The sequence below is a fragment of the Salvelinus namaycush genome, chromosome 41 (genome assembly GCF_016432855.1).
Source record: "Salvelinus namaycush isolate Seneca chromosome 41, SaNama_1.0, whole genome shotgun sequence".
NCBI classification, from domain to species: domain Eukaryota; kingdom Metazoa; phylum Chordata; class Actinopteri; order Salmoniformes; family Salmonidae; genus Salvelinus; species Salvelinus namaycush.
The window spans coordinates 6,891,373-6,908,966 of record NC_052347.1 but is presented as its reverse complement, the minus strand read 5'-3'; the positions used below and the strand labels follow the sequence as shown (position 1 = coordinate 6,908,966).

The 17,594-nt window shown below is 43.0% G+C and overlaps 1 protein-coding gene across 3 annotated transcripts; it reads left to right on the top strand.

Moving 5' to 3' along the window:
• Nucleotides 1–3,206: 3,206 nt before the first annotated feature.
• On the top strand, nt 3,207–8,434 carry LOC120034216 (receptor activity-modifying protein 1-like). Of its 3 annotated transcripts, XM_038980688.1 has the most exons (6): nt 3,208–3,334; nt 4,168–4,230; nt 4,608–4,658; nt 6,857–6,889; nt 7,150–7,321; nt 7,584–8,434. In XM_038980688.1, exons 1-6 carry the CDS (start codon nt 3,268–3,270, stop codon nt 7,831–7,833), a joined length of 636 nt encoding a protein of 211 aa, XP_038836616.1. In that variant the 5' UTR covers nt 3,208–3,267; the 3' UTR covers nt 7,834–8,434. The 3 variants fall into 3 exon arrangements, with proteins under 3 accessions (XP_038836617.1, XP_038836616.1, XP_038836618.1); XM_038980689.1 differs by lacking the exon at nt 6,857–6,889 and having other exon boundaries at nt 3,207–3,334; XM_038980690.1 differs by lacking the exons at nt 3,208–3,334; nt 4,168–4,230; nt 4,608–4,658 and adding an exon at nt 4,734–6,537.
• Nucleotides 8,435–17,594: the final 9,160 nt, after the last annotated feature.

The following is a 17,594-nucleotide window of genomic DNA, read 5'->3' as shown; positions in this document are numbered from 1 at the left end:
CTACTTTATCACTGACCTCAACCTAGAGTCTCTCAGAGCGTTCACAGTCAGCCCACTGACACCCCTATCAGACCACAGCAAAATCACAGTCTACTTGAACAGAGCAATACTCAATCATGAGGCATCAAAGCCAAAGGAACTGAGTAACATTAAGAAATGCTATAGATGGAAGGAATGCAGTTTGGAAACCTACCAAAAAACAATTAGGCAACAACAAATTCAATCCCTTTTAGACAATTTCCCTGGTAAAATGTTCCACTGTAATAGTGAAGGTGTAAACTTGGCAGTAGAAAATCTTAACAGTATCTTTTACCTCTCAGCTTCCCTATCAAATCTAAAAATCTCAAATAGAAAACCAAAGAAAATGAACAACAATGACAAATGGTTTGATGAAGAATGCAAAAATCGAAGAAAGAAATTGAGAAACCTGTCCAACCAAAAACATAGAGACCCGGAAAACCTGAGTCTACACCTTCACTATGGTGAATCACTAAAACAATACAGAAATACACTACGGAAAAAGAAGGAACAGCACGTCAGAAATCAGTTCAATGTAATTGAAGAATCCATAGACTCTAACCACTTCTGGGAAAATTGGAAAACACTAAACAAACAACAACACAAAGAATTATCTATCCAAAATGGAGATGTATGGGTAAACCACTTCTCCAATCTTTTTGGCTCTATAACAAAGAATAAAGAGCAAAAACATATACATGATCAAATACAAATCTTAGAATCAACTATTAAAGACTACCAGAACCCACTGGATTCTCCAATTACCTTGAATGAGCTACAGGATAAAAAAAAAACCTCCAACCCAAAAAGGCATGTGGTGTTGCTGGTATCGTTAATGAAATGATCAAATATACAGACAACAAATTCCAATTGGCTATACTAAAACTCTTTAACATCATCCTTAGCTCTGGCATCTTCCCCAATATTTGGAACCAAGGACTGATCACCCCAATCCACAAAAGTGGAGACAAATTTGACCCCAATAACTACCGTGGGATATGCATCAACAGCAACCTTGGGGAAATCCTCTGCATTATCATTAACAGCAGACTCGTACATTTCTTCAATGAAAACAATGTACTGAGCAAATGTCAAATGGGCTTTTTACCAAATTACCGTACAACAGACCATGTATTCACCCTGCACACCCTAATTGACAACCAAACAAACTAAAACAAAGGCAAAGTCTTCTCATGCTTTGTTGATTTCAAAAAAGCCTTCGACTCAATTTGGCATGAGGGTCTGCTATACAAATTGATGGAAAGTGGTGTTGGGGGTAAAACATACGACATTATAAAATCCATGTACACAAACAACAAGTGTGCGGTTAAAATTGGCAAAAAACACACACATTTCTTCCCACAGGGCAGTGGGGTGAGACAGGGATGCAGCTTAAGCCCCACCCTCTTCAACATATATATCAACGAATTGGCGCAGGCACTAGAAAAGTCTGCAGCACCCGGCCTCACCCTACTAGAATCTGAAGTCAAATGTCTACTGTTTGCTGATAATCTGGTGCTTCTGTCACCAACCAAGGAGGGCCTACAGCAGCACCTAGATATTCTGCACAGATTCTGCCAGACCTGGGCCCTGACAGTAAATCTCAGTAAGACCAAAATAATGGTGTTCCAAAAAAAGTCCAGTCGCCAGGACCACAAATACAAATTCCATCTAGACACCATTGCCCTAGAGCACACAAAAAACTATACATACCTTGGCCTAAACATCAGCGCCGCAGGTAACTTCCACAAAGCTGTGAACGATCTGAGAGACAAGGCAAGAAGGGCATTCTATGCCATCAAAAGGAACATAAAATTCAACATACCAATTAGGATCTGGCTAAAAATGCTTGAATCAGTCATAGAGCCCATTGCCCTTTATGGTTGTGAGGTCTGGGGTCCGCTCACCAACCAAGATTTCACAAAATGGGACAAACACCAAATTGAGACTCTGCATGCAGAATTCTGCAAAAATATTCTCCGTGTACAACGTAGAACACCAAATAATGCATGCAGAGCAGAATTAGGCCGATACCCGCTAATTATCAAAATCCAGAAAAGAGCTGTTAAATTCTACAACCACCTTAAAGGAAGCGATTCCCAAACGTTCCATAACAAAGCCATCACCTACAGAGAGATGAACCTGGAGAAGAGTCCCCTAAGCAAGCTGGTCCTGGGGCTCTGTTCACAAACACAAACACACCCCACAGAGCCCCAGGACTGCAGCACAATTAGACCCAAGCAAATCATGGGAAAACAAAAAGATAATTACTTGACACATTGGAAAGAATTAACAAAAAAACAGAGCAAACTAGAATGCTATTTGGCCCTAAACAGAGAGTACACAGTGGCAGAATACCTGACCACTGTGACTGACCCAAACTTAAGGATAGCTTTGACTATGTACAGACTCAGTGAGTATAGCCTTGCTATTGAGAAAGGCCACCGTAGGCAGACATGGCTCTCAAGAGAAGACAGGCTATGTGCACACTGCCCACAAAATGAGGTGGAAACTGAGCTGCACTTCCTAACCTCCTCCCTAACCTCCTCCCTCAGATTACACAGATCCACAAAGAATTCAAAAACAAACTCAATTTTGATAAACTCCCATATCTACTGGGTGAAATTCCAGAGTGTGCCATCACAGCACAGATTTGTGACCTGTTGCCACAAGAAAAAGGTGAAAAACAAACACCATTGTAAATACAACCCATTTTTATGCTTATTTATTTTCCCTTGTGTACTTTAACCATTTGTACATTGTTACAACACTGTATATATACATAATATGACATTTGTAATGTCTTTATTGTTTTGAAACTTCTGTATGTGTAATGTTAACTGTTAATTTTTATTGTTTATTTCACTTTTGTATATTATCTACCTCACTTTCTTTGGCAATGTTAACATATGTTTCCCATGCCAATAAAGCCCCTTGAATTGAATTGAATTGAGAGAGAAACTAGGAAAAAGAGTGTGAGGGAGAGAGGGAGAGAAAGAAAGAGAGAGAGCAGTCGAGTGAGAAGGAGAGAGAGAGAGTAGGAGAGAGATGAATTGTATTGTAAGTGGTAGTGGGCTACAGTAGCTCTCCCCTTATCTGGGGCTGTCTGCACTATTGTGGGAACCCGCCCAAGCCACCCATCCTAGGAAACGAGAGCTTCCTGTTGTTTTATAGAGCTTTCCTGCAGAAAGGTTGAGATATGTAATCTGGGTCCACCAGGGAAGAGGGACAGAGCAGTGTCAGGCAGAAATGAAAGCCCCTAATCCGTCTCCCGTGTCTTCTTCTTCTTGCTGCTTTCTGACTCTTCTTCTCTGGGGTAAGTAGATGATTTACAGAGTACTATATGTATATAAAAAGGGCCAGGGGTATGGAGAAGTATGTTGAATTACTGAGAGAAAAAGTATGTAAAATATTGCCCTAGATTTCACCTCTTACAGAAAGTGGAATGCTTAGAAGTAAGGGATTTTAGTAAGAGCTTGGCAGATCTAATATTAGATTATTTTTTAAAGTAGCCTAAACTTAGTGATTTTGATTTGTTAAAAACATTTTCTTGCTCCAATGGTGAAGAAACAGAGGTTAAATATAGGTATGAGGATGTTATGGATCTGGTGTCTTTCTTGAAGATTTTAAGCAGATTATTGTTCTAATTTAGAGGATCTGTTTCTACCAACAAATACATAAGATAATGTAGTTGAGAAAATCACGGTCTTCACAGAACACAATGTCACAATAACCGTTTAATAAGGAACACCTCAACTTTAGACTCAATTTGCCAGACCAGATCACTCTCCTTCAAAAAAACAAAACAAACCAAGTTATCCAAAGACTACATTAAATAGTTTGTGTTTGAGGAAATGGCTGAACTGTTTCAGACTTTATTCAGAGAACAAAGGGAGGAGACACTCCCTGCCACTGACCAGCTCTCTCTCTTCATTTGTTTCTCTTTCCCACACTCCTCTCTCTGTCTGTCCTATATGTTCATCAGTCTTCTATATGTAAAAAAATCTGTCAACTCATTTCTGTATTTCTGCTTGCTTGTGTTTGTCTTTGTCTATTTCTCTGACTGTGCACGTGTGAGAATGTGAGTGCACACTTTTCTGTAAAGAACTCTCCATTGACATTGTCCCTGTTTCGTGTCTGTCCCTGTAGCACTGAGCTCTACAGCAGCTGGTCTGATAGGACATTACGAGGCGCCACAAGCTACCACACCAGGTAACTGACTGTTGTCCTCTTCTCATGGTCTCTACATCAACTAACACAACTCATCAATGTCAACTAGTGTTAAAGACCAAGGGAACAACCACACATGTTTTTTGTTAGGCTGTCTTCACTTTGACGGGGGTCCCCTTGGGGTCCCGTTGGGGTCCTGTGTGGCTCAGTTTGTAAAGCATGGCGCTTACAACGACAGGGTTGTGGGTTTGATTCCAACAGGGGACCTGTACAAAAAAGTACGAAAATGTATGCACTCACTACTGCAAGTCGCTCTGGATAAGATGTAAATGTATTATGTTATCATTGCATGTAAATGCAATGATAACTACATTTATAACAATACTTTGATTAAACAGTATGTTATTCTCATCAATTAGGTTTCACTTCACGGCATGACTCAACAAGAAATACAAACGACCAAAACCATGGTAAGTTACCAGATTAATAAAAAACTTTTTAGGCAACATTTTAATACCTATTTCACAATATTGGTATTGCATAACATAATGATCACAGATGGATTATGTTGTAAATGTTTGTAATGGTGTAACACCCCATTAATGTTCTAAACAAACATTACCGTCGAGGTTTGTCCTTCGTCATCGCTATCGCGCAACGCTTTGATGTGAAATGATATTTTAATCCATGGGGGACTCTGTTGGACAAGCACTGTAAACACATGGGTTCAGAACTGAACTGGCCAACCTCTTACAAAAAAAAAAAAGTAAACCGAGATGCAGCTCTCTGCCAAGAGTCCTAGGCTTCTAGCATAACGTGAAGCCAAGACAAACCTGTGGGGAGGTCCCCACCAGTGGTGGGTCAGCAGCAGCTGACACAAGGCCCATAATTGTCTGGGGTCAAAGGTTAACTGAAACCTCGTTACAGGCAGCCCCCCCAACTGGGCTGCACTTCCTGTATTTGTTCACCATTCGCCCCATGTGACGGCTGTGTTCAACACATGAACTCTAGAGTTGTGAAACAACTGGAACTTTGGAGCAGTTAGCTCCCCTTCACTGTTCCTCACCCTACGATTTCCTTTTTCTCTCTCTCTCCGCTCCGCTCCCCTCCAACTCTGAGCTCCTCCTCTGCTGAAAAGACACATTTCCTGATGTCATTACTAAATCAAAACCGTTGCTCAGCAAACAGATGTGTTCAGGGGCCCAACCACATTGTGTAGCATAGATTGTCCTGAGAATACATCTTCTAAATCTTTTTAAAGTCACTTTAAATGTTTTTATTTCATCCCAGTAATCGACAAAGACTTGTTATTTTGAAAAACGTCCTTTTTGATAAGGAGCTTGAGATATGAATAATCGTTTTAGTGAGGATGAAGAAGTGGTCTAATGCGTTGTCTTTGAAAAGCAGTATGAAACGGAGACAGTAATCTGCTGAGGTAACAGTCATGCAGCTCCACATGGCTCAAGGTACTACATACAGATCCAGAAGGAGTCCACCCATATTCCCAGGCTTATCCTATTGTGTGAACGCTGAAAGTCCTAGTGAGTTGGAGATTTGCATTACTTGCCTGTGGCTGTGGGGTAGATAGAGAGTTGGTCTTTGCAAACAGCTGGCTGACTCTAATAACATCTTCCAGATATGATCACATTAACCCAGATATGAATCCACAGCTGTCTGCACAGCACACCGTGCGGAGTCATGATTACATCCACCCTAAACGCCCTGGTCCTAAATGTTTACTTATGTTTCCGATTTGGCAGAGGCAGCCCTCAAGGCAAATAAATCACAAGCTGCAAGTCAGCCAGACCTTTGACTGTGAGAAATGGAGACTAAAAAGTTTGTGAGACTTAAAGAGTAAAAGGTTTTCAGATGTGAGTCCAGCCCAACTTGGGTGTGCTCCCTTTTATTTGAGAGAGAGAGAGAGAGAGAGAGAGAGAGAGAGAGAGAGAGAGAGAGAGAGAGAGAGAGAGAGAGAGAGAGAGAGAGAGAGAGAGAGGACAATCTTTTGAGCCTCCACCCCTTTAAAAGGCAAGACAATCCTAAAGACATGCACTGGAGAGGGGAAGAGCTTGATGCCAAGGCGCAGGGCAGACAGACAGATCCTCGAGCAACATCTGGTAACCTAACCGCGGGATACACCGATCTGACATCTGGTAACCGAGGGTAATGCCGAGTCTAGCTGCTTCCACCCATGTCTAGTTTCCTGTTATGCCTTGCAGGGCTCGGTGTTAGAAGTTCAGGCTCAGTCTAGATGGTCGTCAGTCAGTGGGGGAAACTCTCCTATGTTCACTTTCTCTGACATGAAGGGAGCGCTTGTTTTCTTTGGGATGCTCCTCTCTGTTCTTTCTGGTGAGTGTGTGGGCTCGGCCCGGGCGGCAGCGAACGCACGTCTCGCGTTGCTGGACAGTCAGATTGAGTTGCTGACACGATGTGCGGCAGTAAAGATAACATTCATTGCATGCTTCGTTTCGATTTGGTATCTTAAATGTTACATTGATCATTTGAAAAACATTTTCAGAAGATTTGTTCCTTCTTTAAAAAAGATGTTGAATGACACAGCTGTTCAGTCTGTCTGTTTGAGAGGCTGTTTTTAACAGACATTTCTGTTGTGATTACAACCATTGGTCAGTCAAATGTAACCAAATGTATTGTCATTTTCTCTTCTTAGACATCGAAGAGAGAAGAGTTTCCAGTGGATTAGGTGGGCCATTATTACCTTTCTGACTCTACATGTAGGCTATTTAATAGTGTTGAATCAGAGGTGACACTGCTGTTTCTGCTTGCTGTTAAATCAACATAAGATTAGACTGGGCCTTGTTAGTAATAATGTGTAACCATGAATCTTCTAGACATCCTTCTAATCCTTCATTTTATGGATTCATTTTAGATGATTGGATCATTTCACAGAACTGATTTTCTAACGTTACAGTATTCTCCCTCTCTCTTTCTCTTATTGTACAGGTTGTGGGAATACGTATGTTAACTGTGAACAATACTGTGAAGTTTGTGAGTATTTTCCCACAAGGACGGAGTGCTACGCGACCTTATTTATGGGAACCTGCTACATTAATTTTGTAAGTGCCATGGAGTCATTAAACAACACAGACTGGTGCAACTGGAACAATGTGAAGAGGTAGGCCTAAATGCTTATTTTAATCAACGTATTATTCTGTTTAACTTATTTCTGATCCAACTTATCATGCCGTCGGTCTTGCATTATCACATGCTTAGTTCAAACAGTAGTTTTGAGAAACCCAACACATAGTCAAGTGAAATCAGAGTTAACTCACTCATTAATGGCACATCCATACCATGAAACTCTTAATAATGTCTTTCAGAGCACATAATGTTGCCCTCTCTTGTACTAATAGTACCCCTCCTATCCCTCTCTGTAGGATGTATAACACCTTCACCATGTGCACGGAGGAGATAGCAGAGTGTCTGCTGATCCCCTGGCCCAACAGGATGGTGGAGAATGAGTTTGTAAACATCCACTCCAGGTTCTTCCGGGACTGTCCCAACGAGGCGCTGAGCGACCCCCCGCCCAGCATCGTGTTTGCCTTGGTGATGACCCCCATCTGCCTCATCCCCATCATGGTGGTCCTGGTGGTGCTCAAGACCAAGAACGGAGATGGCAGCTCCTGATAGGACGTCCTGGATCAGTCCTCATCCACCCTGGCTCACCTCCATGTTCAGACTCACTCTCTCCATCCCCTGACTGGGGCCATTGACTCAACTATTTTACAGAGCACTGCTTATCATCTTCCAGCCACTGATGATTGGCTTAGCTCTGTGGAGTCCTATCAAAACAATCTCACAGCCCAAACACCTGACACATGACCTTTATGGATGCACTGATACAGAATGAGTAATACCACATCGGCATCGTCCAAGGATACAGGGGTTCAAGAAATGGTCCGTCAGTGTTGTGTAGCGTGTCAGGTCAACATCCTCTGGGTTGCTTCTTGAAAACTCATCTTCTCCACATTCCTCGATGCTCCTCTAACGAAAAGTGGCGACAGCCATGTAAACGTTTCGACTCCATACACGCCTTAGGAAAGTATTTAAGATAGTAGGGTTTTATGGACTTATGTCATTCTTGACAATCCATTACATTCCATGCCCATCTCCATCCTGTCCCAGATGTGAACCCTGACAGCGACTATGCTAAAATGGTTACATGTTTTACAATATTTTAATTGTTTATATATATATATGTGATTAAAGAATGGCAAAAGTCAGGATATTCTTCAGCATTTGTGGAATTATTGTGGTTAGGGGAGGATGACAGAAGCTGTAAAGCTTGTTAAGATGACGGAAAAGCGATTTTGTTAGTGGAATTCCTACCCTCTGGCTGGGAAAACGTGAGTCTCGCCTTGCTGGACATTCCAATTGAGTTGATAACCAATGACAAAGGCATTCTGTTTGAGGAATTCCCACTCTCCATTTACTGTACACTCAGAAAAAAAGGTGCTAACTAGAACCTAAAAGGGTTCTTTGGCTGTCCTCGTAGAACCCATTGAAGAACCCTTTTTGGTTCCAGGTAGAAACCTTTTAATAGAACCCCTTTGGGTTCAAAGTAGAACCCTTTCCACAGAGGGCTCTACATGGAACCCAAAAAGGGCTCCCCTACGGGGACAGCCGAAGAACCCTTTTGGAACCCTTTTTTCTAAGAGTGTAGTTATCCGTATAGGATCTCCATTATGTTTATTTCTGTTTGTAACTACAGAACAAAATGTGATGTACCCTCTCACCTGGTAGCTTTCCTGTCCTTGAATGGGTTTTGTGTATATTAGAATTGTATGATGCTTCTGGAGAGCCCTCTTTACCCCCGAGTGTAAGGTTTAGAATGTATGCAGTATGGGGCCAAGATGAAGGGGTTTGGCCAAGCATTAGTCTGTGAGGAAGGTTGGAGTCAGGAACTAGACACAATGTGTGAGTAGCCTACGCCTATAACATGTAGTCTATGAGATCCGTTTCCAGGAATTGTCTATTTCCCAGCATTAAGGGCCCAGCGCCTCAACCTCTCTCTCTCCCTCTTGACAACGACGGTCCCCACTGTCGCCCATGATGAGCCAGTCGACGCTTGCCTGAGAGATGAATCAAGCACTAGATCAAAAGACTACAAACGTTTGGTCTTCCCCCCGGCTCAGTGTAGCAATGAGCACTGACTGAAGACAGAAGGAAAAACAAATGTCTATCCTTCCCCTTTTATTATGCTGTCGTGAATGACACTGAAAGCATTGAATTGCGTTCAGTTTCAGAAACAAAGAAATATGTATGCTTATGTATTGTATTTCTGCTCTTACTCTGGTCATAAGACTTACAGGACTTTGTACTGTCTGTGAGAGGGGTGTGGGTCTTAGTCAAAGCATAGCCTCTTTCCTTACACAATGTACTGTATATAATTATATTTTGCAATTAAATATGTTAAAGCCAAATCGCTTGACTTTGTTTTGTACGCTACGGAAAGGGATTGCAGAAATAGATATTGTATTGTTGTAAAGTTCGCAGAAGGTCCAAAGTGAAGTCTCCTAACTGGATCTAATTGGGTTAAACCCCCTGCCTTAATGGAATGCACAGCTGATAACGCCATATGGATTATTCGTCAGGTTTTTACTCATTCAGACCCAGTGCAGAGATGGGTGTTATTGTGAATTCCAAATAGACCCTTTGCACCTTCACCCTATAGGGCACTCTTGTAGATACAAAAATAATAAATAAAAAAGTATTTGCCCTGTCTTGTGACTGCATGGGTGGCATTTCCACCATTCTTTATTGCAGTCCTGCAAGAGTCCATTGAAGCTGTTTTACTCACAGAACATAGCTTGTGTGTTTCTGTGTGAGGTCAAATCAAATCAAATCAAATGTATTTATATAACCCTTCTTACTTCAGCTGATATCTCAAAGTGCTGTACAGAAACCCAGCCTAAAACCCCAAACAGCAAGCAATGCAGGTGTAGAAGCACGGTGGCTAGGAAAAACTCCCTAGAAAGGCCAAAACCTAGGAAGAAACCTAGAGAGGAACCAGGCTATGAGGGGTGGCCAGTCCTCTTCTGGTTGTGCCGGTGGAGATTATAACAGAACATGACCAAGATGTTCAAATGTTCATAAATTACCAGCATGGTCAAATAATAATAATCACAGTAGTTGTCGAGGGTGCAGCAAGTCAGCACCTCAGGAGTAAATGTCAGTTGGCTTTTCATAGCCGATCATTAAGAGTATCTCTACCGCTCCTGCAGTCTCTAGAGAGTTGAAAACAGCAGGTCTGGGACAGGTAGTACGTCCGGTGAACAGGTCAGGGTTCCATAGCCGCAGGCAGAACAATTGAAACTGGAGCAGCAGCACGGCCAGGTGGACTGGGGACAGCAAGGAGTCATCATGCCAGGTAGTCCTGAGGCATGGTCCTAGGGCTCAGGTCCTCCGAGAGAGAGAAAGAGAGAAGGAGAGAGCATACTTAAATTCACACAGGACACCGGATAAGACAGGAGAAGTACTCCAGATATAACAAACTGACCCTAGCCCCCCGACACATAAACTACTGCAGCATAAATACTGGAGGCTGAGACAGTAGGGGTCAGGAGACACTGTGGCCCCATCCGATGATACCCCCGGACAGGGCCAAACAGAAAGGATATAACCCCACCCACTTTGCCAAAGCACAGCCCCCACACCACTAGAGAGATACCTTCAACCACCAACTTACCATCCTGAGACAAGGCCGAGTATAGCCCACAAAGATCTCCACCACGGCACAAACCAAGGGGGGGGGCGCCAACCCAGACAGGAAGATCACGTCAGTGACTCAACCCACTCAAGTGACGCACCCCTCCTAGGGACATTATGAAAGAGCACCAGTAAGCCAGTGACTCAGCCCCTGTAATAGGGTTAGAGGCAGAGAATCCCAGTGGCGAGAGGGGAACCGGCCAGGCAGAGACAGCAAGAGTGGTTCGTTGCTCCAGAGCCTTTCCGTTCACCTTCACACTCCTGGGCCAGACTACACTCAATCATATGACCCACTGAAGAGATGAGTCTTCAGTAAACACTTAAAGGTTGAGACCGAGTCTGCATCTCTCACATGGGTAGGCAGACAATTCCATAAAAATGGAGCTCTATAGGAGAAAGCCCTGCCTTCAGCTGTTTGCTTAGAAATTCTAGGGACAATTAGGAGGCCTGCGTCTTGTGACCGTAGCGTACGTGTAGGTATGTACGGCAGGACCAAATCGGAAAGATAGGTAGGAGCAAGCCCATGTAATGCTTTGTAGGTTAGCAGTAAAACCTTGAAATCAGCCCTTGCCTTAACAGGAAGCCAGTGTAGGGAGGCTAGCACTGGAGTAATATGATCCAATTTTTTGGTTCTAGTCAGGATTCTAGCAGCCGTATTTAGCACTAACTGAAGTTAATTTAGTGCTTTATCCGGGTAGCCGGAAAGTAGAGCATTGCAGTAGTCTAACCTAGAAGTAACAAAAGCATGGATTCATTTTTCTGCATCATTTTGGACAGAAAGTTTCTGATTTTTGCAATGTTACGTAGATGGAAAAAAGCTGTCCTTGAAACAGTCTTGATATGTTCGTCAAAAGAGAGATCAGGGTCCAGAGTAACGCCGAGGTCCTTCACAGTTTTATTTGAGACGACTGTACAACCATCAAGATTAATTGTCAGATTCAACAGAAGATCTCTTTGTTTCTTGGGACCTAGAACAAGCATCTCTGTTTTGTCCGAGTTTAAAAGTAGATAGTTTGCAGCCATCCACTTCCTTATGTCTGAAACACAGGCTTCTAGCGAGGGCAATTTTGGGGCTTCACCTTGTTTCATTTAAATGTACAGCTGTGTTTCATCCGCATAGCAGTGAAAGTTAACATTATGTTTTCGAATGAATCCCCAAGAGGTAAAATATATAGTGAAAACAATAGTGGTCCCAAAACGGAACCTTGAGGAACACCGAAATGTACAGTTGATTTGTCAGAGGACAAACCATTCACAGAGACAAACTGATATCTTTCCGACAGATAAGATCTAAACCAGGCCAGAACTTGTCCGTGTAGACCAATTTGGGTTTCCAATCTCTCCAAAAGAATGTGGTGATCGATGGTATCAAAGGCAGGTCTCCTCTCGAAGGAAGAAGTGGCAGCAGCTGTGTAATCTACACCCTTATCTGGCATAGACACGACTGTTGGGTGGATCTCTGTGTCTGTCTGGCTGGGTGGGGTGGGAAAGTGTGTTTGATGACCCTCTTCCTCTCTAAAAGTCAGGTCATCCTCACCCCCGCCCTCCTAGTGACCTCACCCACTTCCAGTGTCACTCTTCTGGTCCCAGTGGGTCAGAATCATAGAATTAGAATTTCTAGAATGGACATTCCCATGGTCAGAGGGCATACTGTGTGTCCATTCTGTGAACTATATGTGTATGGTCATAGCACACCTTACCATGCAGGACCAGCCAGTTAGAGCTGGCCATTTCTGCAAGGACCCAATATGCAGAGATCTCATAATACATGCAGATATCTACATCAGCGGCTGGCTTCCCACCTCTCCTCCTTTTGCCTTTGCTAAGGTTTTTGCTCCAACACCCAACCATTGTGAGGTGTGTGTTTGTGTCAGCGGTTGTAGGGGTCATTAAAGAGACATGAGCTTCAGTAGGCAGATGATTGGGTAACGATTGCGCTCATAGCCTAGAAGCTCAACAAGCCACCCTCACAGCAGCTGTGAGAGAATACAGCAGAATGGGGCTGTCTGTTAACATCCCAAAAACAGAGGTCCTATGTCAGGTAATCTGATCCTCCACCTGCACCACCCGCATTCTCCTTCTCAGACTCCTCACTTGCCATTGTACCACACTTTAAATACCTTGGAAGCTGTTTTTAACAAGAACAACCTGCACCTAGACACCAATGTTGCAGTCTACCAGGCAGTGTGTGTATCTACAGTCCTTTATGGATGTGAAACACGGACAGTCTTCAGTCGACACTTAAAACAACTGGAATCCTTTCACATAAAACGCCTCCAACGCGTTTTGAAAGTGACCTGGCAGGACCGTGTTTCACACTTAGAGATCCTACAAAGGAAACAAAAGCAGGAGCATTGAGGCGTCCATCACACACCAGCAGCTTAGATAACTCGGCCATGCCATCCGGATGCTAGAGGACCGCCTTCCTGGAAAGATGCAGTACAGACAGCTACAACTGGGCCGTCGCACTGGGCAGAAAAAGCACTCTAAAGGATCCCTTGAAGACACTCACTAAAGAAGTGTGGGGTAAACTCTGCCTTCCTAAAGACTGTTGCCACGGACCATTCCACATGGCGTGGGCTCTTCCATCAAGGTGTGCAGTTGGCTGAGGAAAAAAGGACTGGCCATTGTGTGCTCTGACTGTGGCAGACATTGCATACCACATCAGATTATACAGTCTTCAGCAAACCCACAAGCAGTGGTGGATGTCATCATCAAATGCGATGGACTACCTTAAGCAAAGTAAGTAAGGAGTCATTTAAGAGGCTTGCTTGGCTAGACTACTTGAAAAAAAGTGATTTCTTTCTTCTTGCAAGACATTGCCCTCTAGAGGTTAGTCTCTCAAATAACATTTCAAAGCTATTCCATCCAGACGTTCAAAATGATTGATACTTATTGACACTTAAATTAATCTCATTTAGTTTAAATTTGCAAATTTCTTTAAAAAAAAAGTCATTTAACAAAGACTGAAACCCTTTGAAACGCAAAGATACTTTGGGTCTGTGTTCAGTCCCTCATTCATTCGATTCAAGATTATTACAAAATATTAGATACATTTTGATACATATACCAAGTATATCTAAATTCCTGGTTAGTATAGTTAACTATTATGTCATTAAACATACATGATTCATCTGAATCCCAAACTAATTCGATGCCAATAATGTAAGCAATTTGAGATAGTTCTCTGAGCACATCTGTCTTTCACAAAGTACTCAGTTCACTCTGACATAATAGGCCGTCACGAGTGGAATCTCAGCGGCAGACCAACTTTAGTAACATCCTGTACATTCTCACCTGTCCTCCAACAGACAGAAAAGTACTAAGTGCTGCCCATACTGCTGTCCCAGTTGCTCCTGCTGCTCCTACTCCAAACCTTCTTCCTGACATTCCTGCTGCAACACGAGACACCCCAGCTGCCCAAACTGCCCCCATCAGATCCCCTAATGTGGATTCTGCCTCAAGCATAGGTGAGATCTTCTCAATGGCCGCTATCGCTGCACTTCCAGCAGCCCAGGCACCCAAATACATTTTACCTGCTCCATCATAGCGTCACAGATCAATCAATAACAACACTCCAAAATAACCAATCCCAACAGCTGAGTTGTCAACACTCCAGTGAAGATGCCTTAAATCGAAACATAGCTTGCGTTTGTGGATTCTAGTGTCTCTAGGAGCAACTCATCTGCTAGATAGAGGGAGTGAGAACAACATTTTCTAAAAACCTTTTGTTTCTTTGTTCTTCAAAACCACATAATCAAACCAACTGTACCCTTAACACAGTGCTCTTCATACAGAGATCTTATTGTGTATTCTTTGATCATATAACAGCAAAAACAAAACACTTGATATGAGATTAATCTACACGCATAAACAATAACAGCATGATGTTAAAGGGCAATTCCTCCTCTTTTCAACATCATTTTCATCATCTCCAGCACTGAACCAGTGTCTACATACACTACATGACCAAATGTCGAACATCTCAAAGGGAGGAAGGCTTTCCACTAGATGTTGAAACATTGCTGCGAGGACTTGCTTCCATTCAGCCACAAGAGCATTAGTGAGGTCGGGCACAGATGTTTGGTGATTAGGCCTGGCTCGCAGTCGGCGTTCCAATTCATCCCAAAGGTGTTCGATGGGGTTGAGGTCAGGGCTCTGTGCAGGCCAGTCAAGTTCTTCCACACCGATCTCTACAAACCATTTCTGGACCTCGCTTTATGCACGGAGACATTGTCATGCTGAAAAAGGAAAGGGCCTTCCCCAAACTGTCACAAAGTTGGAAGCACAGAATCGTCTAGAATGTCATTGTATGCTTCACAGGAACTAAGAAGCCTAGCCCGAACCATGAAAAACAGCCCCAGACCATTATTCCTCCTCCACCAAACTTTACAGTTGGTGCTATGCATTCAGGCAGGTAGCGTTCTCCTGATATCCGCAAAACCCAGATTTGTCCGTCAGACTGCCAGATGGTGAAGCGTCATTCATCACTCCAGAGGACTCGTTTCCACTGCTCCAGTGGTTTACACCACTCCAGCCGACGCTTTGCATTGCGAATGGTGATCTTAGGCTTGTGTGCGGCTGCTTGGCCATGGAAACCCATTTTATGTGCTGATGTTGCTTCCAGAGGCAGTTTGGAACTCGGTAGTGAGTGTTGCAACAGAGGACAGGCAGCACTTGGCTGTCCCAATGTGGCCTACCACTTTGCGGTAAGCCATAGGAAGCTTCATGAAGTAGTTACTTGAAATACATTTCAATTAACAGGTGTGCCTTGTTAAAAGTTAATATGTGGAATTTCTTTCCTTCTTAATGCGTTTGAGCCAATCAGTTGTGTTGTGACAAGGTAGGAGTGATATAGAGAAGATAGCCCTATTTGGCTAAACACCAAGTCCATATTATGGCAAGAACAGCTCAAATAAACATAGAGAAACGACAGTCCATCATTACTTTAAGACATGAAGGTCAGTCAATCCGGAAAATTTCAACAACTTTGAAAGTTTCTTCAAGTGCAGTCTCAAAAACCATCAAGCGTTATGATGAAACTGGCTCTCATGAGGACCGCCACAGAAAAGGAAGACCCAGAGTTACCACTGCTGTAGAGGATACGTTCATTAGAGTTGATTGCAGCCCAAATAAATGCTTCACGGAGTTCAAGTAACAGACACATCACAACATGAACTGTTCAAAGGAGACTGTGTGAATCAGGCCTTCATGGTCGAATTACTGCAAAGAAACCACTACTAAAGGACACCAATAAGAAGAAGAGACTTGCTTGGGCCATGAAACACAAGCAATCGACATTAGACCGGTGGAAATCTGTCCATTGGTCAGGTGATTCCAAATTTGAGATATTTGGTTCCAACCGCCGTGTCTTTGTGAGATGCAGAGTAGGTGAGCGGATGATCTCCGCATGTGTGGTTCCCACCGTGAAGCATGGAGGAGGAGGTGTGATGGTGCGGGGGTGGTTTGCTGGTGACACTGTATGTGATTTATTTAGAATTCAAGGCACACTTAACCAGCATGGTTACCACAGCATTCTGCAGCTATACGCCATCCCATCTGGTTTGCACTTGGGACTATCATTTGTTTTTCAACAGGACAATGACCCAACACACCTCCAGGCTGTGTAAGGGCTATTTGACCAAGAAGGAGAGTGATGGAGTGCTGCATCAGATGACCTGACCTCCACAATCACCCGACCTCAACCCAATTGAAATGATTTGTGATGAGTTGGACCGCAGAGTGAAGGAAAAGCAGGCAACAAGTGCTAAGCATATGTGGGAACTCCTTCAAAACCGTTGGAAAAGACTTCCAGGTGAAGCTGGTTGAGAGAATGCCAAGAGTGTGCAAATCTGTCATCAAAGCAAAAGGTGGCTATTTTGAAGAACCTAAATAAAATATATTTAGATTTGTTTAACACTTTTTTGGTTACTACATTATTCATATCTGTTATTTCATAGTTTTGATGTCTTCACTATTATTCTACAATGTAGAAACTGGTAAAAATAAAGAAAAATCCTTGAATGAGTAGGTGTGTCCAAACTTTTGACCAGTACTTTGACCGGTCAACCCACGGTTGAAGTATATATATATACTTTTTTTGGTAGGGGGCCCCTAGTGGTCCTGATGGGCCAAACAAAGCATTGTTACGGGCTGCCCCACGGTCCCCAGTTTGCTCTGCCATGATATACATCTATACCTTTGGTTTCCCATCCAGGTTTTTAACCAAGCCCAATCCTTCTAAGCTTTGATATTTGCCACTGACTATTACCATTGTGGTATCTTGAGAATGATTCTTGAGAGATCTCCACTTAATGCCACTCAATTCTCCACTCAATTCTCCACTCAATTCGCTGTTACTATTGAAGTCATTCCAAAGGGTAGGTTTAACATAGCAAATGAAATTTGACCATACTTTATCACTCATAACATCAATGATGCTATTTAGGCCTATATCGCATTTGCGAGGTCATCAACTGATATAGCTTCAATTCAACCCACGTTCCAACTAAAAATATACACTACAGCTGACAACTAAACCAAAAACCAGACATTGTTTTTTTATTGGAATTTGGTTATGCTTCGTGATAACACATTAGGGAATTCAACAAACTTTTCGCTGGCTTTTTGAGTTTACGAAAATGGATCGCTCCTACAGCCAGTGAGTCAATTGGCCATGG

Bases quoted from the DNA above. Each gene is read 5' to 3' on its own strand.
- LOC120034216 (XM_038980688.1), top strand. From the start codon at position 3,268: ATGAAAGCCCCTAATCCGTCTCCCGTGTCTTCTTCTTCTTGCTGCTTT. The intron at 4,659-6,856 runs GTAAGTTACCAG...TTCTCTTCTTAG, and splicing joins TACAAACGACCAAAACCATG to ACATCGAAGAGAGAAGAGTT. The intron at 7,322-7,583 runs GTAGGCCTAAAT...CCCTCTCTGTAG, and splicing joins AACTGGAACAATGTGAAGAG to GATGTATAACACCTTCACCA.